This window comes from Bos mutus, chromosome 8 (assembly GCF_027580195.1).
Source record: "Bos mutus isolate GX-2022 chromosome 8, NWIPB_WYAK_1.1, whole genome shotgun sequence".
NCBI lineage: Eukaryota > Metazoa > Chordata > Mammalia > Artiodactyla > Bovidae > Bos > Bos mutus.
In genome coordinates, this window is record NC_091624.1 from 51,995,335 (window position 1) to 52,021,890 (window position 26,556).

General features: G+C 37.7%; 1 protein-coding gene across 1 annotated transcript in view; it reads right to left on the reverse strand.

Annotated features, from left to right (window-relative positions):
* Nucleotides 1-26,556, reverse strand: part of RECK (reversion inducing cysteine rich protein with kazal motifs) — an 81,209-nt gene that overhangs the window by 44,865 nt on the left and 9,788 nt on the right. The window contains exons 2-6 of the mRNA XM_070375659.1: nucleotides 21,570-21,628; nucleotides 19,104-19,178; nucleotides 18,178-18,214; nucleotides 15,423-15,508; nucleotides 13,706-13,753 (exon numbers count right to left, since the gene is read on the reverse strand). Coding sequence (XP_070231760.1) covers nucleotides 13,706-13,753; nucleotides 15,423-15,508; nucleotides 18,178-18,214; nucleotides 19,104-19,178; nucleotides 21,570-21,628 — 305 coding nt within the window. The remainder of the gene's footprint in view (nucleotides 1-13,705; nucleotides 13,754-15,422; nucleotides 15,509-18,177; nucleotides 18,215-19,103; nucleotides 19,179-21,569; nucleotides 21,629-26,556) is intronic.

Genomic DNA, 26,556 nt, shown 5'->3' on the forward strand with positions numbered 1-26,556 from the left:
TCCCAGGGAACATCTGACAATGTCTAGAGACATTTTTGGTTGTCATAACTCATGGGGTTGGGGTGCACTACTGAAGTGACATCTAGTAGGTAGAGGAGTCTAGAGATGCTGTGAAACATCCAACAATGTGCAGGGCAGCTCCCCTACAACAAAGGACAATCCAGCCCCAGATGTCAACTGTGTGAAGGTTGAGAAATCGTGCTCTAGAAACTTACAAACTTTTTCAAGCTTGATTTTTAAAAACCTCAATCTTAAAAATAAAAGAAATACCACTCTGGGTCACTCTTGTGGATCACTGAGCTTCAGCGAGAGGTACTAAAGGACATAAAATCTGAAAAACAGCAGAGATCATCTAATCCAATTCCTTATTTGACAGAAGCCAACGACTGAAGTCCAGAAAGTCTGAACCCTAGCTTTCACCCACAAATGAGTCAGCAAACTATGGCACATGGGCCAAATCTTGATCACTGCCTGTTTTTGTAAATAGTTTTATTAGAACACAGCCACACCCATCATTTACATATCGTATATGGCTACCTCACACAATAATGGCAGAGTTGAATGGACAGTGAGCCTAAAACGGTCTATATGCCTAAAATATTTGCTATCTGACTCTTCACAAAAAGTTCGCTAACCCCTGACATAGAAGGACTCAGATGTCTCTCTTGATGTCACATCCAGAGCTCAGAGATATTCCCTAAGCATTTCTCATTTCTCTTAATGTTCACTGATAGACCTTTCAGGCATACGGTTACTCTAACTTACTGAACTAAAGAAATATGAACTTTCATATTTCTGCAAGGCAGCACCTCTAGTGTTAATAACATGTTTACATCTCTTTCTTTATCAATTTTAAGGTTTCAAAGAATGGTCCTTGCAGAGAATAGACTGGTGGCTGCCAGGAGGGAGAGTGTGGGAGAGGGCTGGATTGGGAGTTTGAGATTAGCAGATGCAAATTGGGATATACAGAATTGATAAACAAGGCCCTACTGTATAGCACAGGAAACTATATTCAATATTCAGTGATAAGCCATAATGGGAAAAAGAATGTATATACATGTATAACTGAGTCACTTTTGCTGTATAGCAGTAACACAACACTGTAATTCAACTATACTTCAATAAAAATATAAAATTAAATTTAAAACTTACATTAAAAAATAAAAGAATGGTCCTTCACCCAAGTATACTGGTATTTGATAAATTCATCAATTCTCTGTTGCTTACTTTATATGCATCATGATTTTATCATATCCTTCTCTTTGATAAGATTCCTAACCATATGTAACTACACCTAAAGTATAAACTATAGGTAACTTTTTTTGGTGGGGGGGGGGCGCGGGGAAGGGGGGCCACAAAGCATGTGGGATCTTAATTCCTTGGTCCGGGATCATATCTGTGTTTCCTGCATTATAAGCATAGAGTCTTAACCACTGGACTGCCAGAGAAGTTCCAGTAACTCTGCCTTTTTACTGCTTATTGTTGTTTAGTTGCTAAGTTGTGTCTGACTCTTTGCAACCCCATGGACTGTAGCCTGCCAGGCTTCTTTGTCCTTGAGATTTCCCAGGTAAGAATACTGAAGTGGGTTGCCAGTTCCTTCTCCAGGGGATCTTCCTGACCCAGGGATTGAATCCAGGCCTCCAGCAGTAGCAGGTTGATTCTTTACTGCTGAGCTACCAGGGAAGCCCTTCACTGCTTAAACTACTGCTGGTTAGTTTGACAGGGCTCAGGACACACATGAGTTGCAGCACCGGCTTAGTTTCTTCATTTCTTTAAACGGTCAATCTTGTGAGTCTTGGCTAAACTCGTCTTAAGTCTGGTGAAGGGATCAAATATCTTATCGCCATCTAGTGGCAAAAGCAGGCAGTAACTGAGGGTTTATACTTGGGTTTATATGGAGCCTCTTTTGACCTCCTGCCACCAATACTATACTCATATAAACACCTCCCCCACCCGACTCATTTTACTCTAGAAGAGATCAAAATTACAGGGTAACTGAGGTGAGAACCTACCACAACCTCAGAGACCCAAAGAACAAGCCAGCATGTGGGAGTTGACAGTGTCCCCAAAGATCTTTAAGTCCCAAAGCCTTCACGATATAGGTGGAGAGACAGATATACACAGTAAGCAAAGGGCAGAGCTGGGTGGGGCTAGAACCCAGAGTGCTCTGCTTGTGCTCTCCTATGACACTATCCTGTGAGAAGACTTTGGATTATTATTTTGAAAGTAGCCAATGCAAAGCTGAATTTATGTCCATAGAGTGATCTATCTTAACAGTCTCCTGTTTTTAAAATCAACATCTTAAATTGTAAAAAAAATAATCTTCTTGGTTATTATATCCTTTAAAAAATTTTGAACATGAAGTCTTTCTTCAGGCAGCTGCTTTCATTAACTAGTTCCCTGCCCTACCTTCAATGGTTTTTGAGAACTGCAATAAGCCCTTCCACCTAGTACTGGGAGCAGGTAACCTGTGGGCAAACCTAGTAGAAAAACTAAGATACAGAGTGAAATCAACAAGAACCCTATGTGATCTTTCATGTCACATCGACCTTCCTTTTGGGGTCCAAGTAGGAGGCACATTCTGCAGCTCCAACTTCTTGTTCATAAGTTAGCTCTGTAGATTTATTTTTGACCTGGTCACCTGCTTTTCCACTTCAGTGACCCCTTCTAACATTTCTCCACTTGTCCACTTGTCTCAATCCTGTCTCTGTCCCACTGCCTTTCTACTATAACTGGTCCCTCCAGCTCCCTTTCCCATTCTCACCAATGATGATGATGAAAAAAAAAAAGGATCATATGAATCTTATTAAAAACAAACAAAATCAAGCTTGAATCTTTGATGTTTTAGCCACTTCTGGAGAAAGACCCAAAAGAACACATTCTATGAAATGTTAATGTTTCCTATTCCCAAGGCTACTAGTTAAAAGTAAAAGGGACTGATTTTGTTCTGAAGACCTCAATAAATAAAATCAGTTTGCTTTGCACAGATGGACTGAAATTTCTCCCAGTTTGAAGGTTTGCATGAAAAATCTAGCTTATTAAATGTTAAATCAGAGATTAAATACTTGACCTTTTTTTTGGGTCGCACCACACAGCTTGTGGGATCTTAGTTCTCTGACCAGGGATTGAACCTGGGCCACAGCAGTGAAAGCACTGAGTCCTAACCATCAGATTGCAGGGAATTCCCCAACAACGGAACTTTAAAAACATGTTTTTTTAAACCTCTACAAGATGTTTTCTCCTTGTTGTGGACACCATGGCTTTTTAGTGAAAAAAAAATCTAAGTGACTAGAACACGTAAAGGAGTTTAATATGACATTGTTGCTGTTTAGTCACTAAGTCATGGCTGACGCTTTTGTGACCTTATGGACTGTAGCCCATCAGGGTCCTCTGACCATGGGATTTCCCAGACAAGAACACTGGAGTGGGTTGCCATTTCCCCCTGCAGGGGATTTTGCTAACCAGGGATTGGACCTGTCTCTCCTGCATTGGCAGGTGGATTCTTTACTGCTGAGCCACCAGGAAAGTCCCTTAATGCAACATGGACATCACTAAACAAGTGATTCTTCAATTTCTTCAGCATTTCAAATAATGTCATTTCAATAGTGGGACAAAAATGAGACCCTAAACTAAGATTAACAGGTCTAGACTACTCAGAGAAGTTTGTTCATGATTACCACAGAGTATCCAACCAACTGGAAGCAAATTCACTGGCAAGTACTATAACACCTGCAGAGTAACACAAGGTCTAGAACAGAGCTTACATACAGTATGTGTCTGTGGCAGACTGACTGCAGCAATGGTTTCGATTTTTCACACTTCTCTGTCTATTTCTCTCACACTAACTCTGGACTTAATCGTGTGATTTGCTTTAGTTAAGGGGACAGCACTAAGTGTGAGGAAAGTAGAGGCCTGCCCATGTATCAATACTTGCAGGTTTCACTTCCTCTCTTGGGCTTGGGCCGCCACCATGGGAACTTGTCAGACCCAGGCTGTGAGAGTGCTGGGAGAGACTCATGGAATAGAGCTGAGCTGACTTAGCCGAGGGCATCCTAAACCAGCCAGGCCCTGGCTGATTTGCCAGGTAATGGCAGATGGGTAAGTGGGCCCAGCTTGCTCAAATCAGAACTGCCTAAATGCATGAGAAATAATAAATTGTTATGGTTCTCGGCTATGGGGTTTAGGAATGGCTTGCTACACAACATTACTGTGATTACAGATACAGTATTCAGTGCTTTCTCTGCTCATTCAAAGAATGACTAATTCATAGACATTTACACAGGGTTTTCACATAAAACTGCTATTTACTCTGAAACAAAGAACCTTGTGTACTACCCAGAGTGGGAAAATTTTCTATTAAAAATTCTATCTATAAAAATACTAACTGTAGCACCTATTTACAGGCAACAGATTTCTGTTCATCCTTTAAGTCTTACCTGCTCTGTGAAGACTTCCTCATTACCCTGGGCAGGGTTTTTTTCCTCCAGGCTTCAAGGTGTCTTATACAGACTTCTAGCAATGTACTTGGATTTGTATTATAATGGACTATTTGAATTTCCCTCCTCCCAAGGACTAGGCTATGGACTTCTTACTGTTCTCAGAGTACAAAGATCCTTCCATCTTTGTACTCTGAGAACAGTGCCTGGTACATATTAAATGTATCAACTCAATGAACATTGAAGGAATGAATGAATGACAGATGCAAAGAAAAGTGAGACATGGACTCTGCTGGTAGGAACTCAAGCAATTAGCATTAAAAAGTGATAGGCAAACGAAGAGTTACACTATAAGGTGACAAAATGCTACAATGAAGTATGCAAAGTGTTTATATGTAGCAAGTAATATTTTTGAGTGTGGAGGGAAGAGGGCTAAGCAGACAAGATTTTAAAGAGGTACCATCTAAGCCAGAATTTGGATAGGGGTTTTGGTATTCTGCGGTAGGGTGGGATTTCACAGGCGTGTGGGTAAAAGGGAGTTCTGATTTGTAATATTTGCTGATATGTATGGCATAAATACCCCCAACATGGCTGCTTTTCAAGTTAAAAACTGGCTTGCAAAATTCCTGAATATTTAACAACTGACCAGTTCTCCCTAGCAGGTAGGAGTTGGCTCTAGCCTACTACTGGATGGGAACGATAGAATGGATTCAGGGAGCAGGAATTCCAGGACAATGGGTGGTACAGCCACAACTAACTAACAAAACACACAGCCAATCTGGGAAGTATAAGCAGTAACCTGTAGAACTGTCAAGGAGGGAAGAGTTAGGACCAAGAAAAGCTTAAGTACACCAGGCTGAGGAACATGAACTATATCTTACGGGTGAGCCACTGAAGAGTTTCAAGGAAGGGAGTGTTATGACCATATCTGATATTTAAAGAGGTCACCCTAGAAGAAGTGGAGATAGTAAAAAAAAGAGGAGAAAGTAGAGACAGGGAAGCTACCTGGGCAGCTATTGTAGTAGTTCCTCAAAGTGGTATAAAGGCCTGAAACAGGCTATAACTAAGGGTCTGGAAAGTAGGCCCATTTAAGACATATTCCACAGGCAAATCTTTAGGGTTTTATGGCTAGTTGTTCTTTGTTTTTGTGGGAGGTGGTGAGAAAGAAGAAATAGTAGACAATACCTTTTAGGTTTTTAGTTTGTGTATCTGGGAGGACTGTACTTGAACAACCAAGTGAGGAATATAAGAAAGATGGTAAGTTTTTGTCTGGGGATGAGTGTATATGTGGCGTTGTGTAGTAGTAGCGTGGAGGGAAGGAGAGGTAGGGAAGATAAGTTAGTTTGGCTGATTTATTGGGGCAATCAAAGCAATCAGGGTAGATGAGATTCAGTTCAGTTCAGTTGCTCAGTTGTGTCCAACTCTTTGCAACACCATGGACTGCAGCACGCCAGGCCTCCCTGTCCATCACCAACTCCCGGAGTTTACTCAAACTCATGTCCATTGAGTTGGTGATTCCATCCAACCATCTCATCCTCTGTCGTCCCCTTCTCCTCCTGCTTTCAATCTTTCCCAGCATCAGGGTCTTTTCTAATGAGTCAGTTCTTTGCATCAGGTGGCCAAAATATTGAAGTTTCAGCTTCAACATTAGTGCTTCCAAGGAATATTCAGGACTGACTTCCTTTAGGATGGACTGGTTGGATCTCCTTGCAGTCCAAAGGACTCTCGAGTCTTCTCCAATACCACAGTTAAAAAGGATCAATTCTTCAGCACTCAGCTTTCTTTATAGTCCAACTCTCAAATCCATACATGACTCCTGGAAAAACCATAGCCTTGACTAGACAGACCTTTGTTGGCAAAGTAATGTCTCTGCTTTTTAATACGCTGTGTAGGTTGGTCATAACTTTTCTCCCAAGGAGTGTCTTTTAATTTCATGGCTGCAGTCACCATCTGCAGTGATTTTGGAGCCCCCAAAAATAAAGTTTGCACTGTTCCCACTGTTTCCCCATCTATTTCCCATGAAGTGATGGGACCAGATGCCATGATCTTAGTTTTCTGAATGTTGAGTTTTAAGCCAGCTTTTTTACTTTCCTCTTTCAAGAGGCTCTTTAGTTCTTTGCTTTTTGCCATAAGGGTGGTGTCATCTGCATATCTGAGGTTACTGATATTTCTCCTGGCAATCTTGATTCCAGCTTGTGCTTCATCCAGCCCAGGGTTTCTCATGATGTACTCTGCATATAAGTTAAATAAGGAGGGTGACAGTATACAGCCTTGATGTACTCCTTTCCCGATCTGGAACCAGTCTGTTGTTCCATGTCCAGTTCTAATTGTTGCTTCCTGACCTGCATATAGATTTCTCAAGAGGCAGGTAAGGTGATCTGGTATTCCCATCTCTTTAAGAATTTTCCAGAGTTTGTGGTGATCCACAAAGTCAAAGGCTTTGGGATAGTCAATAAAGCAGAAATAGATGTTTTTCTGGAACTCTCTTGCTCTTTCGATAATCCAGCAGATGTTGGCAATTTGATCTCTGGTTCCTCTGCCTTTTCTAAATCCAGCTTGAACACCTGGAAGTCCACGATTCACGTACTGTTGAAGCCTGGCTTGGAGAATTTTGAGCATTACTTTACTAGCGTGTGAGATGAGTGCAACTGTGCAGTAGTTTGAGCATTCTTTGGCACTGCCTTTCTTTGAGATTGGAATGAAAACTGACTTTTTTCCAGTCCTGTGGCCAATCCTGAGTTTTCCAAATTTGCTGGCATATTGAGTGCAGCACTTTTACAGCAGTAGATGAGACTGCCTAGATAGAAAAACCTGGCCATTTGGATTAGATGGGGTCATAATCTAATCAGACTTGATCAGATTTCCCTTTGGGGATGATCTTATTCAGTTCACTTCTGAGAAGAATGGACTAATGAGGAAATACACAAGCTCATCAGACTAAATGGGAGCTATTCCATTTAGCTTCTATTCCATTTAATTCCATTAGCTTCCCCAATACAAAATATGGCAAAACCAAAGAGCATACAAATGGAGAATAATCAAGATTTTATACTATCTTAAGCCAGTACTGCAGGACCTAATAGGTTTCGCTCTTTTTGGAGCTCATCAGCTGCAGGTAACGGCTCAAATCTAGTCCCATACAGCACACCTGTAGAGCATTTTACCATTACAAAGCCTCCCATTCACCATCTTCTATTTATTATATTCTGACAATCCTTGGCGTTTCCTTGGTACTAACTAAAAGAAGCTTTACATTTAGGTGCTAAAGGCTCTGCTGAGGCAAAGTAATCACATGACTCTTATTGTTAAAATTGCGCAAAGTCAACTGTCCACAGCCTAGGCTGTTATCTGCCATTCAAGAAGGCCTACTGTATTCTTGGAACTACTGCAGCACAGATCCAATCACACCGAGGCATAGAAGGCCTCGAGCTGTCCAGAGAATACTGTTGATCCCTGCCCTCCCAGCTCTAAATTTTGGGAGCTACTTTTTCATCCCTTTTCCTTTATGCTTCTGGTAGTAAATCTAGAATCAAAGTTATTTTGAGAGAAAAGAAACAAAATAAAATTAAAATAGAAATCTTTAAAGCAGAATATTTATTGTGACATTTCCTGATGATACACTACATACCATACAGACACACATAAAAATGCACCAAACAGTGGCATTCGGGGTACCATGAAGTGTGTGGTAAGCTACCATCTGTGCACAGAAGGGTGGAAAAGAATGTGTACATATTTACTTTCATGTGCATAAAGTCTCTCTGGTGACTTTAGGAACTGGGTGGCTGTGGTGTAAGAGGTAGGAAAGAGACTTTATTGTATATGGTTTTGAATTCTGAACATGTGAATACTAAAAAAAAGAAAATGAAATTTAACACATACCTGCACTCTTCTCTTATGCATTTAGCTGTGTGTTCATATGACATTGCTGACACTGCTGTGAGCTTGGAACTCACAAGGCTGACCATCTTTGTTCTTGTGGTTCTGAGAGCCTCTTTTTAACATCCTCAGAGTCTTAACTTTACCTCAGTATTCCCACAGAACCAGAGTCCAGGACATAGCATTATTTTAGTTTTCTTTAGCAACAATTTAGTTTAAAACTTTAAATGGCTTAACTTAAAAAAAAATCCTCACAAAAATATCTTCTTCTGGCTTTCCTTCATAGTTTCTCACCTTCCTTAATGAAATAACAGCAAATAACGAGTGAAGGAAGCTAGGAAGAAAATAGAGAACTGAAAATTGTATTTTTGATAAGGATATAAAGAAAAGCATACAGAAGGATCTGTGAAAGAAGGAATAAACAAGTAAAAGCATAAAAGTCTGATGACAAATTTGCAACACTCTATTTTAGTAGTTCATGCAGCAAATGGAAAGGTATATGTATTTATGGCCATTATGTTAAGAGACTGTCAGGTAAGGTCTGACATAAAGGCATGACACAGGTTTAACAACCTAAAACTAAAATTTGTCTCATCATGTTAGAGACATTGCCAAGTCTCTGGAAATATACCAGCCTCACATCATCTTGATGTTTATTCTGACATTCAAGAAAATAACTACCAACAGCCAATTTTTGTTTTTAACCACCATCTTGGTGGCTAGAAGAAAATGTTTTCAGCTAGCCTGTAGACAAAGACTATGCATAAAGTTTCACACCTTGTGGAAAATATGACTACGTTTTTACTTTAGTTCTAATCAGCCAATTTGCCCTACTGTGGCTAAACTAGTATGGCTCTACTTTATATCCACCATCTGTTCTGATTATTAGTGCTTTCATTCTAGTTGTTAAATATTTTAAATGTCATCCCTGGTCTAATATCACACATGAATAGACGTGGCCTGATCAATACTTCTAGGGTTAAGACCAAGTTTGTGAAAACGTATGGTGAACCTAGAACTGAGCATGCCGGTGATACTTGAACATGTCCATGATAGAGTTATCAAGCTACTGGTTAATCCTGGCAACTCTAACCAAATGTGTGTGATTCTGAAAGAAGTACTCTCAAATACTGAAGGAAGTATTCTTTCTCAGGTACTACTCAGAATAAAAGAACTGCAGAGACAAGTCTCTGCAGACTCTCTAGTCTCCTGTCCCATTGCAGAAATCTCCTCCACAGTGTGTTTATCCAGTAAATCTTTGCTTGAACACTTACAGTAATAAGAATTTCTCTTTTTCTTGGAATATCTCAATCCACTATTTTCAATGAACATAGAAAGGATCCTCCTACTGGAATGTCAGAAGGAGGATTGGCTCCTCCTCTTTCCATTCCCTAAAAATGCAATTTTCAAAATCAGCTCTCACTTTTTTCTACACTTCCTCTTTCACAGAGCTCTCCTTCACTCTTGAGATTCAAGAGTTACTTTATGGTTGACTTTGGGCATGATCTCTCATTTTTAGTCTGGTATTCCTAACTACCTCTGCGTGTGTGAGTGCTCAGTCACTAAGCCGTGTCCAACTCTTTGAGAACCTATGGACTGCAATCCACCAGGCTCCTCTGTCCATGGAATTTCCCAGGCAAGAATACTGGAATGGGTTGCCATTTCTTTCTCCAGGGAATCTTTCCGACTCAAGGAGCGAACCCACATCTCTTGCATTGCTGGCAGATTCTTCACCACTGAGCCACCTGGGAAGTCCAACTTAACCTCTGAGATATGCAATTTTTACATTTAAAAAAGACCTAACACTCAATATACTTCTATTTCTTTAAAATCCCTTCCCATGCTATCTTTGCTGTGTATTTTCTTTTTTAAAAATTCAATATTATTATTGTTTTCATATAACTTGTGTTTTAATTTAGTCCCTTTGTATTTTTATTGTTCTCATTTTCCTTTGCATCTCAAATAATTATAGGTATTTTAGAACTTCCTTTAGAGAAGGTCTTTTAGAAACGGTCCAGTAACAGCAATTCTTTGTTGTCTTTGTTGTCTAGAAACACCTTAATTTTGCCTTCTTTCTAGAAAAATATTTTTGCTGGATATGATAGTTATTTTCTCTCAGAACATTTTAGGTATCATTCTACTGTTCCTGGCTTCCATTGTTGCTTTGAAAAGTCAGCTGTTGAACTCCTTTGAAGACAATGTCTTTTTTTTTTTTTTCTGACTGTTTTTAAGATCTTTGGCTATGAAGTATGTCTGCAATGTATGGATTAAAAAAAAAAAAATCCTGCCAGATCCTTCTTGGGCCTGTGTTTTTTCTCCTTCCTCTAGTATTCCAATTAGAACACTCATATCCTCTATGTCCCTTAAGTCTCTTTCAGCCTATCCCACTGTGCTGCTTTTTCACATAGCTTCTTTAGTTCTATCTTCCAATTCATTAATTGTTTCTTATACTTCCCTGAACATCATCTCCTATACTCAGTTCATCATAACAAATCCTGAATGATGGACTCTTATCTTCAAATCTCTGATTTATTCCCAAATATTTGACTCCATTGCTATCATCCTAGTTGTGGGCCATATTTGTTTTTAGCTAAGTTAGAGAAATTTGGGGGATCTAAAACTTAGCTTGCACCCAAGACTTAAAGCTTTCTAAAATATTGACTTATTTGTTATGCTGATCTCTTATCACAGAATCTTTATTATCTCCTTCTACTTAATAATGACTGACCCCCAAAATATAATTTTTCCAGGATCTGGTCCCACTTTACCTATCCAAGCAGAATTCTCAGCCCTAAATAGGCCTGCCTTCTTTTTACCCCCCTGTACAAGCCATGTGCACGTTTGCTAACATGCTTTTGATACAGTCTCCTAACCCAAATTATATAAATCCTTTCAGGCCTCTCTTTTGCAGTTTCTCCTGATAACTCCCAGCATGCTCAGTCCGCTTTCTCATTTGCTTGAGCCCTTGTGTGTTCAGTACATATTTTAATTATCTTGACTCAATTAGATATAATTCTTTAGTATTTGAAGTTGAGCTATATGTAGCTTAACCATAATTCTAACCTAGATCTGATCCAAAGTTTTTATATAATTTTACTTATTTTTGGCCAAGCCATGTGGCTATGTGGGATCTTAGTTCCCCAACTAGGGATGAAACCCATGGTCCCTGCAGGGGAAGCATGGAGTCCTAATCACTGGATGGCCAGGGAATTCCCAAAAGTTTGCTTTCTAATATAATAAAATTGCCTCTCACTATTCAATAAATATTTGTTGACTTGTGTAAAAAAGAAACTAGATGTTGCAAAATCATATATGAAAATGCTTTACATTTAACTAGTTTATCTTAGCTTAGCTGGAACAAAGTAATCTTAAATGGCATTAAAATTTTTAAACTTTATTCATTTAAATACATTTCTCAGGAAATCTCCTCAAAGTGGATTCTGCAGCAGTTTATCAGTAAAGATAAACATTAGCTCCTTCGAAAATGACCACTCATTCTCTGACTCTCTAGTCAAATTATGCAACTCCATCCTTTAGAGTAAATGTTAACCCCTAAAATTGTAAACCTAAAGTAATAGCTTACATATTTGGAAGTTCACTTCCAGGGGCCACTCCAGTGTTAAGGAAAAGGTACTAAAAACCTAGTTTTATGTTTTATAAACTATTCTCAGGTTGATAAACAACTGATCCAGTTAAAATAGGTTGCACTACACCAAAGTTACCCACTTCACTTTATAACAAATGGCCATTACGTCTACACTAGAGTTTAACAATCTAATGAGAGTGACTGTTATTTGGGGTTTATAATGCAGAACCTTCTTTCCATGTTTAAGTGCTCTTGCTCTCTTTTTATTTCTAAATAGCATATAAAATATAAAATAGAATCTCAAATTATCTTGATAATGTGTACAGTTTTTTACGTATGTAAACATTATATTATATATATAACATATATATTTTACATATATATATTACATATATATTTTATTTTTATATATATGTGAAAAACCATCTTGACATGTACATTTTTGGAAAATATTAATAGTTGCTTAATTCTAGGCCAAATAAGGGAGGAGAGACTGAAAAAGAGAAACTACTCTTAGTATTTCTCTCATAGGACAGTGATTATCTCTCTTACCTTTCCTGTCCCGTCCTTCATCAACACATACTGGCAGACTTCCTAGGTCAATGCAGAAATCCAGACAAGAGAAGGAAGCACACTAAAATAGTGGAGGACAGGCTACAGGAGATGGACAGTGTCAGTGTCATGGACATCATGTGGGAGAAAAGAAGGAATCGTCACAGTTAGTCTCTTGTTTAAGAGAAACTAAAACAGTTACTTCAGTGGTAGAGAGAAAAGAAAAAAAGAAAGATCTTTCTACTTCTTTGTAGAAAGTCTCTTTTCAATAAGAACAGAGAAGAACTGCAGTTAATTTGGAAATTCGTCTTCAGAGAAACAGATAAAACTTAGCAATAGTATAAAGGAACAAAAGATAAATAAGACTTTTTTTCAATTCTAAAATATTGAGAGATTATTTATAGGCTTTGAGAAAAGAAAAAAAAATCAGAACTATAATCTAGAAGCAGTGAAGAGGCTGTTCTATTTTTCTTCTCCAAGAGAATACAGACTATTAAAAGCAATAGGAATCCCAATGTTTATATATAAAAATGATGAATGAGTATACAGCTTTATACTATGAAAAAACACATTGTCACATTTAACAATGAAGTTCTAGAAACTGACCAAATTTTAGTATCAGTGAGGAGCTTTTATTTCACATCAGGGACAATCTTTTGTACATACTTACATGATATGAAATACTTCCTATACCTCTGCCCCTCCTCAACCTGTGTCCCCATGCCCCACCCAATCTATCAGTAAGTATTACAGTGCTTGAAATACCACTGCTAGGAAGAGTCCCTCGAGATTTAAACAGCCTTTGAAATTTAGTATGTACCTCTCCCCTCCAATGTACGATGCTAGGAAAGTACGAAGTTACTCACGCTAGCAATGTGATTGTTTCTTCCAATTAGTAGTAGTTCATAAAGGTGGATACCTGGATGAATCAAGGTATAGGAAAAGGGGCAAAAGAAGATATGGAACCTAAGGAAAACTATTTTACAACCTAGGATACAACCAGTAGCTATATTATGAAAACACAGGTTAAAGCTTCTACATGTGTGATTTAGGCATTTCTTTCAAATTAATGCTTAACTGCAACAAGTTAAAGTCATAACATTTCTAAACAAAGTAAATGACATTTTTCTCAAGATTATCTTTTCTATAAAGTAAAAGGTAATTTATTTAACAATGAATTCATTTTTAAAACTTGATTCTATCAATTCTGATAACATCTGATTCGTTTATCCACATTTGTGAAAATGCATACCTCATATTCTTTTCTGCAAACTCTGGAAATATCATTTTTTGACGATGCCTAAAAGATAACAAATTCCTCAATTAATTTATTACACATGCTCTTCAGTATGAAACCAAAAAGAATACAAACATAAGTATATGTAATTGCTGGCACAGCAGTCTTTACTTCATCAAGGAAAACCTCATGCTCAAATATTATCCAAACAAATCTCATATAATTTTTTAAACAAGCATTAGCTCCAGATATGCTAGAATTTCATTCTTCTATGGCTTTAATCTCACATAATAACACAGTCCTTTTGTTATTTCAGAAACTAGATAAGTTTGAAGGAAATGTAAATCAGAGGACTTTTTTTAAAAAGTCTAAATTCCATTCTGTAACAAATTTTCTTGTGAAGCTCTGCTGCAGTGAATTTTCTTATGAAGTTCTGCCAGGGCATTTATAGTTTGCTTTTTCTTTAACCCTTCATATTCTAAGTTCCCATATGAACCCATATCCTCAGAAAAAATCCGTACCTAACAGAGGAGACAACTAAAGAAGGAAAGGCAATGCCAGGCAATTAATTAATAAAAGTTATTTTTATGTAATTTTCTTAACAAGTTTATGAAGAAGAAATTAACCTTTCTACAGATGAGGAAACGGACACACAGAGAAACAACGTGATTTACTGAAGTATATACTTTCCATAAAAAACAAGCCAAAATACATCTGCTGAGGGGTGGCTGTTCTTCTACATGATAACAGTCTCCACTCAGAAATACAGTCCCAGAGCCATGGGCTCTGGTTCCTTTTTCTATTTCCTCCTCTTCTATCACCTAGGCTCATGCAGTTCTTAATAGATCAGCTGACGAGGACAGGGAAAGCAAGCAGCAGAATGGACTGGCAACTATTCTGTGTCTCACGAGATACACTACAGTTCAAATCCTCTTACAACTCAGTTTCACCTCAATGCCTGCAGGAGAACAGCAGATAGTTAGGCTGTGTGCTGCCCAAAGAGTGTGGTTTGGTAGTCTGTATGAAAGTGAAGGTGTCTCATATACTCCTGTTCAAAGACCAGTCACTAGAAGAAGAAAATAAGACAAGGCTTTGCAGCTGCAGTTTCAGGGCCACTTAAGTTTCCCAGTTAAGAGTGCTCCCACCACTCGGAGTTAGAGGAGCCTGGAGACCAGTTTTACCACAGCACTCTGACGAATCACCATGAGCATATAGTGAGGAAGAGTTCAGGGGTCTAACTTGATTCAGACCTGAGATACATCAAATCAGAGAGGAGTCATAATTCACTGTAGGAGTCATGCTCACCTGAGGAGCAGAGAAGGAATAAAGAACACAGAGTAAATCCATGATGAAAGACAGAGGGAAGATAAAAGCAAAATAAGCCAACTGTGTCAACTGCTTTCATCCAAGCACGCCTGAAATTTATACCACTATTTGGAGTTGTTTAGCACTGATTAAGCATGACCATAGGCAGAGTACAAAAGTCCTTGATTTCAATAACATTTTTTCTTTGTGTGGCAGAGAAAAGTTAAAGCACAAGAGAAGGCTGAGTGTCTTACATGCAGCAGACATAACTGAAAAAGCAGCATGTCTAAAAGGAAATATTCTATGCAAGGAATGCTAAATTTGCAGCTGCTATGGGTCACCTCTCCAGAAATAGGCAAGATCCAGGACACAGCTAAAATGCAAACTATACTGCACTCTGCTTAAGAGCCTCATTGCTAAGTGTTACCTGCTTGCATGCCTGTCGACATTCCAAGGTAATAGCCAGTTCACAGCAGCCTAAGCCAACCCAGCCATCAGACTTCTTAAACACACCTTAAAAACAAAATGTTCAAATGTTTTGGTCATAAGAAGTGACAAAACAAACTGGTTCAAGGATACCACTCAAGTCAAAGCAAGTTTCCGTAAGAAAACTAGCTTAGATAGCAGGGTCTCAAAAGTATGAAGCCCCTCCTCCCACCCTGACTCTCAATGCTATCTAGTCTTCTCAGGGTCTCTTCTCCCTGCTCACCTTAAATTCTCTTTAGCTCATTCTCACTCTAAGGTGGACAAAATCTCCAGAGGACATACGGGTTAAGGAAAGCAATGACTTCTTTCACCTCTGGACTGTGAACCAGAGGCAGGACTCCTATTAATAACTTAATAAGCAAGCAAACAAAATAGGGCATGAGTATTATTGTATTCAAAATACCTAGAATAGCATAAAACCCATGATGCTGTTTAACAACTGATACTTAGTAAACAGACAGGAACATCTCTTGTGAGCCATGACTGAATTTGATAGGTACACTTTACTGTGGGGCAAAATGACTATACTGATGCAATTTATGCACAGTAGCTATTTCTCCAACCAAATTACAGTGATACCAAAAGGTGGTAAAATTATAAAGAGTTCTAATGCAATTTTAAGATCCCTTTTTGCAATTATAAATGTCAATGAATAACTCCTAGATGAAATTAGGAGATATAAATAATGATTATGATAAAAGAAAAAATTTACTTGTAGGAATGCTGTAAATTCCTTATCTCTTTTAAGAAATGCTTTATGCTGCTTCCATGTAATACACAGATCTGCAAATTCACATGTACATTAAATTATTTCCATTTGAAAAAAAAGTCAGGGATTCAAGGCAATAGGTAACATAGTTCTCTATACGAAACCAAGACCTAATATAAAAAACAGAAGCATTCCACTAAAAAAACAAACAAAAGCAAACAAATGGCCCATGGACAGACAAAGCTCTCAAAATATAATCATAAACCATTCCAACTGTTCAAACTGGCTAAGAATACCGCATATCATAAGATTCTATATCCCTATATGTTTAAATGGTATTAAAGGGCAGCAGACTCCCATCTAGTCCCACTGCCCAGCATAGATTCCTCTTGATCTTTGCTGCTTGCTACTCAGAATTGCACATATTCTATAAAGAATTTTGAATGGAACCAATGTAGGTCATATCTGTGAGCTTTTATACCATAATTCAGTATACTGCTATTTTCACATATCCAGTACCTTTTGTGTTTTAGTTGCTTAGTTATGTCTGACTCTTTGCAACTCCATGGACTGAAGCCCTCTAGGCTCCTCTGTCCATGGAATTCTCCAGGCATGAGTACTGGAGTGGGTTGCCATTCCCTTCTCGAGGGGAGCTTCCCAATCCAGAGATCGAACCTGGGTCTTCCATATTGCAGGCAGATTCTTTACCATCTGAGCCACAAAAGGAGCTCTTACTCTTAGAAAATATTAAATTATTCAACAAGCAACTACATTCACTGAACCCTTACTATATACAAAGCCCTTTATCAGGTATTTTGTGGGCTAACAAATAGATAAAAATATATGATTTATCCCTTTATGGAGATTACAGTTTGGTAGGAACAATACACACACATATATAATTATAGACACTAGGTAGAGGGATAATTAGGAAAACAAGCAAGGATGTGAGCAATTCCAAGACGAAAATAGTTCAATTAGTTTGAAATGAAAACTTTCAACAGTGTGAAAACCTTTAGAATTCAGAGAAATGTAAGCTATACTCCCTTTTTTCAAGGCACTGGCTTTAACCAGGACTGGAAAACGAGCTCTAATCCTAGGAGATCGGGAATGCCAGACAGGGAGTTTGGGCTTTATTCCGACTGAAGTGGATAGCCCCTGAGGGAGTTTTTTTGAAGAAGGTGGGGAAGACAGCTATGGTGTGTTGAAACATGAGTTATGAAATTACTCCAAAAATCCACCCCAAAAGTGTAATAATAAAGGCTTGATCTAGGAATAGCAAGGATGGATGCAAGATTTTACAAGAGGGTGAACGAAGCTAAAAAGAAAAAACATTCAGAGATAATGACTTGAGGGTTTCCAGTCTAGTGGCATTCATAACAAAAAGCAATTATAAGATGAGTTTGGTTTTGAGTCATGCTACCTGGATGCAGAGATCCAAGTAGAGAAGACTCGAAGTCATGAATAATAACTTGTATTTGAAAATTATCTTCTCAGAGCTGATTAGATAACAGTTCTGGGAAGGAATGTGATACCAGGGTGAGTGTGGAGAAAGAAGGGAAGAGGACCACACACAGGAATAGCCATGGTAGTTACAGGGGTGATGGTGTGTGTGTGTGGAGGTTGGGGGTGGTGCGTGGGGATAAGAGAGGACAAAGTCACAGGCCAAGGTGAAGTCACAAGGAGGTAGTGGTCAATGTATCAACTATTACATGGAAGTCAAAAAGAACAAGTACTGAGAAAAAGCTGTAAGATCTAGGAACCAAGAGATCTTGGTGATCTTTCAAAGCCTAGTTTCAACAGAACAGTTGAAGTGGAAACAAGAATACCATAAAGGACTGAGTGAATGAGAATAAATTATACATTTGAAAATTTGGATGCCTCCAAGAAGGAGAGGATAGAAATCCAAGGGTATATATTAGGTTACAGGACTATGACACAGATTTTACAATCACAAAATAAGTTTTAATGTTATACTATTGCTTACCTGGCAAAGATGAATTCATACAACTCCAAATGTCAACCTAAAATTATAATCACCAAAAGATTTTAATGTAGAAAACAAAATACAATTTCTACAGAAATTACGTATAGCTAATTTGATTATGTGTGTCTCTATACAATCAATGATCTAGAAGCATCAACCAGCTATTTGGGGAAGAAAAAACAGAAATGAGATGTAAAAATACTGCTTGTTGTTGTCTCAACTTCCCATCTGGGATACAAAGGACAAGTATGGTTACTCAGGATGTTTACTGGAATAACTGTTTCCAAGCACAGAGATAAAAGTGCCTGTTGAGTGACTGAAGTAAAATATGTCAGTCAGAACTGTTTGATCATCAACTTTCCCATTTAACCCAACCTACCTTATCTAAACAGGCTTTCTCATGCCAGTTCAGACTTTTTTAGCTTGGCCATGAGCATCCCAAACATGGGATGGTCCATGCATTAGAGACATTTTAAGTTACATGATTCAGACAGGCATGCAATGTATTTTTAGTATACCAGAAAATGAGAAGACAGAAGTAATGAGAAATTACACATTTTCCCTTACCCTAAATCTGACTTCTTAAAAATTAAAATAAATATAAGATTTAGTTATAGTTTTCATAAAATTGTCAAAATAATAAGTAAAAGTCTCAATTTCAGAGAAACTATTATTATGAAATTTAAAGACTAGAACATATTTTTATATAATACTGTTTTTATACCTACATCATAAACAATAAAAGATGAAAGACAATATTCCATCCAGCAATTTGTATGAAGATCTTTTTAAAGTATCCAGTTAAATCTAACATTTTACTTTGACCACAAACCCCAATCACACTGAAAAATTTGTTAAAGCAAAAGTAACTCAATAGAGTGCTTCATTAGACAAAAACTTCCATAGTTAAGTCAAACAATACCTACCATTGTTTCAGGGCAATAATCTGGGGCTCGCTGCAACAGATGTTTTAGTCGCGATTCACTTTTTGAGGAAAATATCTACTTGACAAAAAAAAAGTTTTACGGCATTTTTTCAATAAGAAAATGGAAGAGGTAAATTTTTTTATCCTCTAGGTTTATCAGTTGTCTAGAATATTTTCCAATTTCCCTTCATAAATGTGCTTTATTGTAAAACATCAGCCCTGACTTCTTATATAAATTCAAATTCTAAAAGTTTTAATTCCAAATCTTTAACTGCCTTCACACAGTGGTTTTCACTGACAATTCAGCAACTTACCCCACTATCATCTTCCTAACTTTCTACAGCCATCAAGTGCATTAGTATTCACTCCAAATCAAAACCTAAATATCAGTAGAATACCCTTTCTCTATTCCTTGCTGGTTGAAGAATTAAAGATTCCTTATTCCTGGCAATTCTTCTGTCAGTGAGCTCTGCCAGTTTTAGCATCCTAGCCTCTCACTCCTCCAGTGATTGGGATGACTGACTTACCTGATTGTTGAGTCTGAGCAGGGAAAGTGAATCCAATTCTTACCTCTCTTCCTCTGCAAGTAAGTAGTCTATCTGGAGTTTAGTGCATACTTAGAGATAAATGCTATCTACATTCAGCATTTGTGTAACCAGAAATAAAGTAATTTGGTCAGGGAAGAACTTGGTCAGGGAAGAATTTTTTTTATTAGGATGACTATAGTATTCACTTACTTTGCTACATTATAGAATTTCAAACACTTTAGATTTTAAGAAATTAGTCCTTGCCTGTTGCAAGTATCTCACAAAAATAATTTACCCTATGGAACATTAGTGGAAAAAACAAGAGGAAACAAGGCAAAAAGTCAGGAAAGGAGTGCTTCCAAAAGTAGGAGAGTTACTTTAAAAGCTCTCTTATGCTGACACCATCAAGAGGACATTTTTGCTTTTAAAAAGCTATTGTTCTGGCAGTAAATTTGCAGAAAACTTAATCTGCTATAGTGTTTTGACATGAATTCTCTAGCAGCTATTTAGGTAAGACATCTTGTTATACTTAGAGTATCTTGAAAAATCTTTTTCATCTATGTTAGGTAGTGCTCGCATTTTTAGGAAGTAATAAAATCCAGGTTATTACTTGAAAACTCCTCAAAAGATGATTGAGGTCATTAATTCTCAACTAGTAAGGCTACAACTACACTATCAAGATGATGAAAGAAAGGTAAGACATTATGAACAGCTATTGTCTCAGTGGAACTTGCCTTAGAAAGGTTCAAGCAGAACTACAGAAAAGTTTCAAAGGTAGGAAATCAGTCCCGAATATTCATTGGAAGGACTGATGCTGAAGCTGAAACTCCAATACTTTGGCCACCTGATGCAAAGAACTGACTCATCTGAAAAGACCCTGATGCTGGAAAAGACTGATGGCAGGAGGAGAAGGGGACAACAGAGGATAAGATGGTTGGATGGCATCACCGACTCAATGGACGTGAGTTTGAGTAAACTCCGGGAGTTGGTGATGGACAGGGAGGCCTGGTGTGCTGCAGTCCATGGGCTCCCAAAGAGTCAGACATGACTGAGCGACTGAACTGAACTGAGTACAATGAACACCCACATAAGCCTTCATCTAAATTCACCCATTATTAACATTTGCTTTAACTTTCTCTACATATGCATGTTATTTTTATTACTTTGATGAAACATTTAGAATTCATTACAGACATGATCATTCATTCCTAAATTCCAGCATGTATCTTCTAAGAATAAGGACACCATCCTAACTAACCACAGTACAATCATCAGATTCAGTTCACAGCACTGGTAGGTACAATATCATTATAGCTCATATTTAAATTTCACCAATTTATCTCAATCACATCCTCTATAGCAGTCTTTTTTTTTTTAAATTCCAGGACCCAATACAGAATTATACACTGCATTTAGTTGTCATCTCTTTAGTTTCCTTTAATCTGGAAGTTTCTTGTGTGTTCTTTGAAGCCTCAGGAACTGCAGCCTGCCAGGCTCCTCCGTCTACGGCATCTTCCGGGCAAGAATACTGGAGTGCACTGCCTTTTCCTACTCCAGGGGATCTTCCCAATCCAGGAATCAAATCCGTCTCTCTTGTGTCTCCTGTATTAGCAGGCGGGTTCTTTACCACTAGCACTACCTAGGAATTCCTGGGACATTTCTTGACCTTTGTTTTATAACACTGATATCTCTGAAGGGTACAGGCGGTTGTTTTGAGGAACATCCCTCAATCTGGGTTTGCCATATTGTTTCCTCAGGATTCAGGTTATGTATTTTGGGTAGGAATCCCATGTCAGATACTGTGCTCCACCACGTTTGCAGATTCATGTTAACTTGTTCCATTACTGCTGATGTGAACTGACCATTTAAGTGCTGTCCAACAGATTTCTCTGAAACAATTACACTAAATGATATCCTCTATAATTATCATGCAAGCTTACCTGTTCACAAACATCACGGCACATCTGGTTATCCTTTGAATGATTACAACACAGAGCACCTAGGGAGAAAAAATAAACACCTAATATTGCCTACTGTTAAAACACAATGATTAAGCTAAGTCAGATGGTTACACAAATCACTTATCGACAGATTATTACTATTATTATCCATTTTAACTCAACAAACCTTTGTTGTGTACCTATTTCAAGTCAAAGATGGTGCTATTTGAGGACACAATTTTGGCCTTTAAGAAGCTTGCAATCTAACAGGGGAGACTGTCATTTAATAATAATTGCTACTGTGTACTGTGTACTTTTTATGTGTCAGAATTTTACTACTTGTTTTAAGATCATCTCATTCAATCCTCAACAATTATTCTATGGACTATATTCTATTATTATTCCTATAAAGGAAGGTTAAATGATTAAAAGATAATGAATTTTGTTTTGGACATGTTAAATGTAAGTCTCCATTATCTCAGTGAAATAAATAGAGATTAGGTTTGAAAACAAAAAGAGTTGAGGGCTTGAGGTGAGATTGTATATGTCTCTGAATGGTCACTGTGGAGAACAAAGGAAGCAACTATAAATGTTTCTCAAACTTTTTTCTGTGAAACACTGTTTCATGATGTGTTAATATCTATTCCTCAAGAGAAAATGTTTCATGTTCAAATAAATTAGGAAACAAACGATTAAAAAGTTAAAGAGAATTTTTTTTTAAATTATTTTATTTTTATCCCCTGGAGAAGGGAATGGCAACCCACTCCAGTATTCTTGTCTGGAGAATTCCACGGACAGAGGAGCCTGGCAGGGCTAGTCTATGGGGGTCGCAAAGAGTCAGAAAGGACTGAGTGACTACACTTTAATGCCATTTTTAATTTATTTTTTTAACACCAAAAACATTTTGCATTGGGGTATAGCCTATCTTAAATTCTTAAGAATTTGAGAAATTTCTTTCTCAAATCTGAGAAAATTCTTAGAGATGGGAATACCTGACCTGACTCCTAAGAAATCGGTATGCAGGTCAAGAAGCAACAGTTAGAACTGAACATGGAACAACAGACTGGTTCCAAATTGAGAAAGGAGTATGTCAAGGCTGTATACTGTCACCCTGCTTATTTAACTTACATGCAGAGTACATCATGCAAAATGCTGGGCTGGATGAAGCACAAGCTGGAATCAAGATTGCTGGGAGAAATATCAATAATTTTAGATATACAGATGACACCATCCTTATGGCGGAAAGCAAAGAAGAACTAAACAGCCTCTTGATGAAAGTGAAAGAGGAGAGTGAAAAAGTTGGCTGAAAACTCAACATTCAGAAAACTAAGATCATGGCATCCGGTCCCATCTATTCATGGCAAATAGATGGGGACAATGGAAACAGTGATAGACTTTATTTTTTGGGGTTCCAAAATCACTGCAGATGGTGACTGAAGCCATGAAATTAAAAGACACTTACTCCTTGGAAGAAAAGCTATGACCAACCTAGGCAGCACATTAAAAAGCAGAGACATTACTTTGCCAACAAAGGTCCGTCTAGTCAAAGCTATGGTTTTTCCAGTAGTCACGTATGGATTTGAGAGTTGGACTATAAAGAAAGCTGAGTGCTGAAGAATTGATGCTTTTGAACTGTGGTGTTGGAGAAGACTGAGAGTCCCTTGGACTGCAAGGAGATTAAACCAGTCAATTCTAAAAGAAATCAACCCTGAATATTCATTGGAAGGACTAATGCTGAAGCTGAAACTCCAATACTTTGGCCACCTGATGCAAAGAACTGACTCATTGGAAAAGACTCTGATGCTGGGAAAGACTGAAGGCAGGAGGAGAAAGGGACAACAGAGGATGAGATGGTTGGATGGCATCACTGACTCAATGGACATGAGTCTGAGTAAGTTCTGGGAGTTGGTGATGGACAGGAAAGCCTGGCATGCTACAGTCCATGGAGTATGGAGTACAGTCCAAAGAGTCGGACATGACTGAGCAACTGAACTGAATAGCCAATCAATAATGTTGTGACAGTTTCAGGTAAACAGTGAAGGGACTCAGTCATATACATACATGTATCCATTCTCTCCCAAACCCTGTTCCCATCCAGGGTGGCACATAACACTGGCAGAGTTCCACGTGCTATGCAGTTGATTTTTGTTGGTTATCCATTTTAAATATAGCAGGGTGTACATAACTTCCCAAAGTCCTTAACTATTCTTTCACACAACCCCCAACCATAAGTTCATTTTCTAAGTCTGTGAGTCTCTGTTTTGTAAGTAAATTCATTTGTATCATTTCTTTTTAGACTCCACATATAAGGGATGTCATATATTTTTCCTTCTCTGACTTATGACAGTCTCTAGGTCCACCCATGTTGCTGCAAATGGCCTTATTTCACTCTTTTTAATGGCCAAGTAATATTCCAATGTATACATATATGCATGTGTGCGTGTGTGTATATAGATATATTCATATATACACCACATCTTCTTTATCCAGTCCTCTGTCAATATTTAAGTTCTTTCCATGCCTTGGCTATTGTAAACAGTGCTGCCTTGAACACTGGGGTGCATGTATCTTTTCAGGCCATGTTTTTCTCTGGATATATGTCCCTGAGTGGGATTGCAGAGTGATATGATAGCTCTAGTTTAGTTTTTTAAGAAACTCCCATACTGTTCTCCATAGTGGCTGTACCAACTTACATTCCCACCAACAATAGCAAAAGGGTTCCCTTTAAAGAGAATTCTTTACTGGACTTTATGAAACCTTTAATATATTAATATGCATCATTAATCTCCTAAAAAGGATCTAAGTAGACAGATTTCTCAGAGCACAAGATATTTTTCTCATGCCACTTATTTTACATCTCAGCATGCCAATTTGAGAAACATCACAGAAAAGGAAAATGTTGCCAAGCGGCATTATGGGCCCAGAAAAATTAATAAATCAGTGATATAGATAATCAGCAGGGGCATGTCATTATTCTAGAATGAAGCTAACTGGGAAAAGAGATAAAGCTGAATTGGTCAGGGGCTGTTTATAGAGTGCTAAATCAAAAGTGACAAGGACATGAAAATATCTCATTTCAGGCAGCTAGATCCAATACAATGCCTATATATGTGTATCAATCTCTTTAAATGAAATCTATATAATCTCAGTATATAAAACAGATGACAGCAGAGCTTTTTTGATTGAAGGTAAGATTGGTATTGGGAAGAAATGAATGAATAAAAAAGGTTCTTTTTAGCTCTTACCAACATCCTTTTAAGCTCAAAATTGATATTGTTACTCCATAAAACAATAACAGGGCATATGATATTACTAACATATTGCTACAGTTTAGTTTCATAAAACACTATCGTGGGGCAGGCTTTCTAATGCTATATGGAAAAAGGTGTCTTAAGCTTTTAACATTTGACTTAAAAATTCTTAAAAAATGAAAGTTAAGTTGCTCAGTCATATCTGACTCTTTGCAACCCTATGGACTGTAGCCTGTCAGGCTCCTCCATCCATGGGATTTTCTAGGCAAGAATACTGGAGTGAGTTGCCATTTTCAGTATGTAGAAATTCCATTAAGTTTCAGAAATGAAAAAAATTCCTTGTTTACAGGCTATAGCTACCTTCTTAGAAGCATTGTATTCAAGGATGGGCCCAATCACTAATGAGACTTTCTCACAACACCCCTCTCTTCTCTGCCATGCCACATCATGTTGAACCCCTGCCCTTTTAAGATCCTGTTATGTCCTCAGCCTCATTAGAATGAAGAAGACAGGCAAGAAAAGAAAGGTGGGGCCGGGGATCTTCTGTGTGACATCAATGTGATCTTTTGAAGTGCTCAAGTTGTTGCCGCTTTCTACTATCTTCTAACACAAAGGTCACAGGATGGCAGAAAATCCAGCTGATGGAAAGCAAAGATAACTCAGGATAATACATGATCCCCATAAGCACAGGCTTAGCAAAAAGTAAATAGGCAGGCAAGAGTCTGACTTGGGCCTAGGGATTTTTGGAAAAAAAAGTTTCTTGGAGCAAAGGTCTATTTAGAACAGAAACATGAAATATGTCACAATTAAAACTCCAATAACAATGAAAGATTTGTTAAAAATATAAAGGTTTATTTTTTCCTATTTAACGGTGAAGGTCAAATTTATAGTGGGGTGACCCCCAAAGTTAAATTTTTTAAATGATTCACTTTTTCATTAAGAAATCCCAAAACCTGGAAAAGAAGAAAAATGATCTAATATTCCCACTGTCCTGTCAGAACATGTACTGACATTTTTGACATATTTCTTTCTAGTCTTTCCAAAAGCCTGAAATTTCTGACAAAATGGGGTTAGAGAGCAGCCTGAAGTCTTCTAGTAGTAATGCCCTTCCCCCTCCTAACCAAGCATTCCTCTGTAATAATACATTTCCTCTCTCGAGAGGAACTGCCACCCTCCTAGAACAGGCTAGGGGACCTATGCTATATCACGTTTTCCAAACTTCATTTTTAACCTTAGTCATCATTATATTTGTATACATTTTTATTTCTTTGAAACAACAAAAACTTACTAGACTCTTAAACACTGCATACTTTTAGAGAAATGTCTACATATAGACATTAAGTCATATGCCTTCATTAAGAATGAGGGCAAAGGATTCAAATGCAATTAATGTGGCAATTAAAGGTCTTTGTCTTTTCAGAGCTTTTAAAATGGATTAATTGGGTCATTCAACTATTAGAGTACAAAAAACTCTCCAAGGCCTAATGTTTTATACAAAAGAAGACAGTGAATTTTAGAAATGCTTTGTTTTTATAATTTGATTCTAACCTAATTTCTGGTTCTTCAAGAATAGTTTAAAACTCTGGTTATTTTCATAAAATGGAATTGAACAGATAAAGGAAAATTAGTTCAAAATAACACTTGATATTGACAGGATGAAAATAAATAGCACAGATATCATCCTTATTAAAGACATAAGGATGAGTGTCATATTTTGCATTCTTATTTCTAAACTC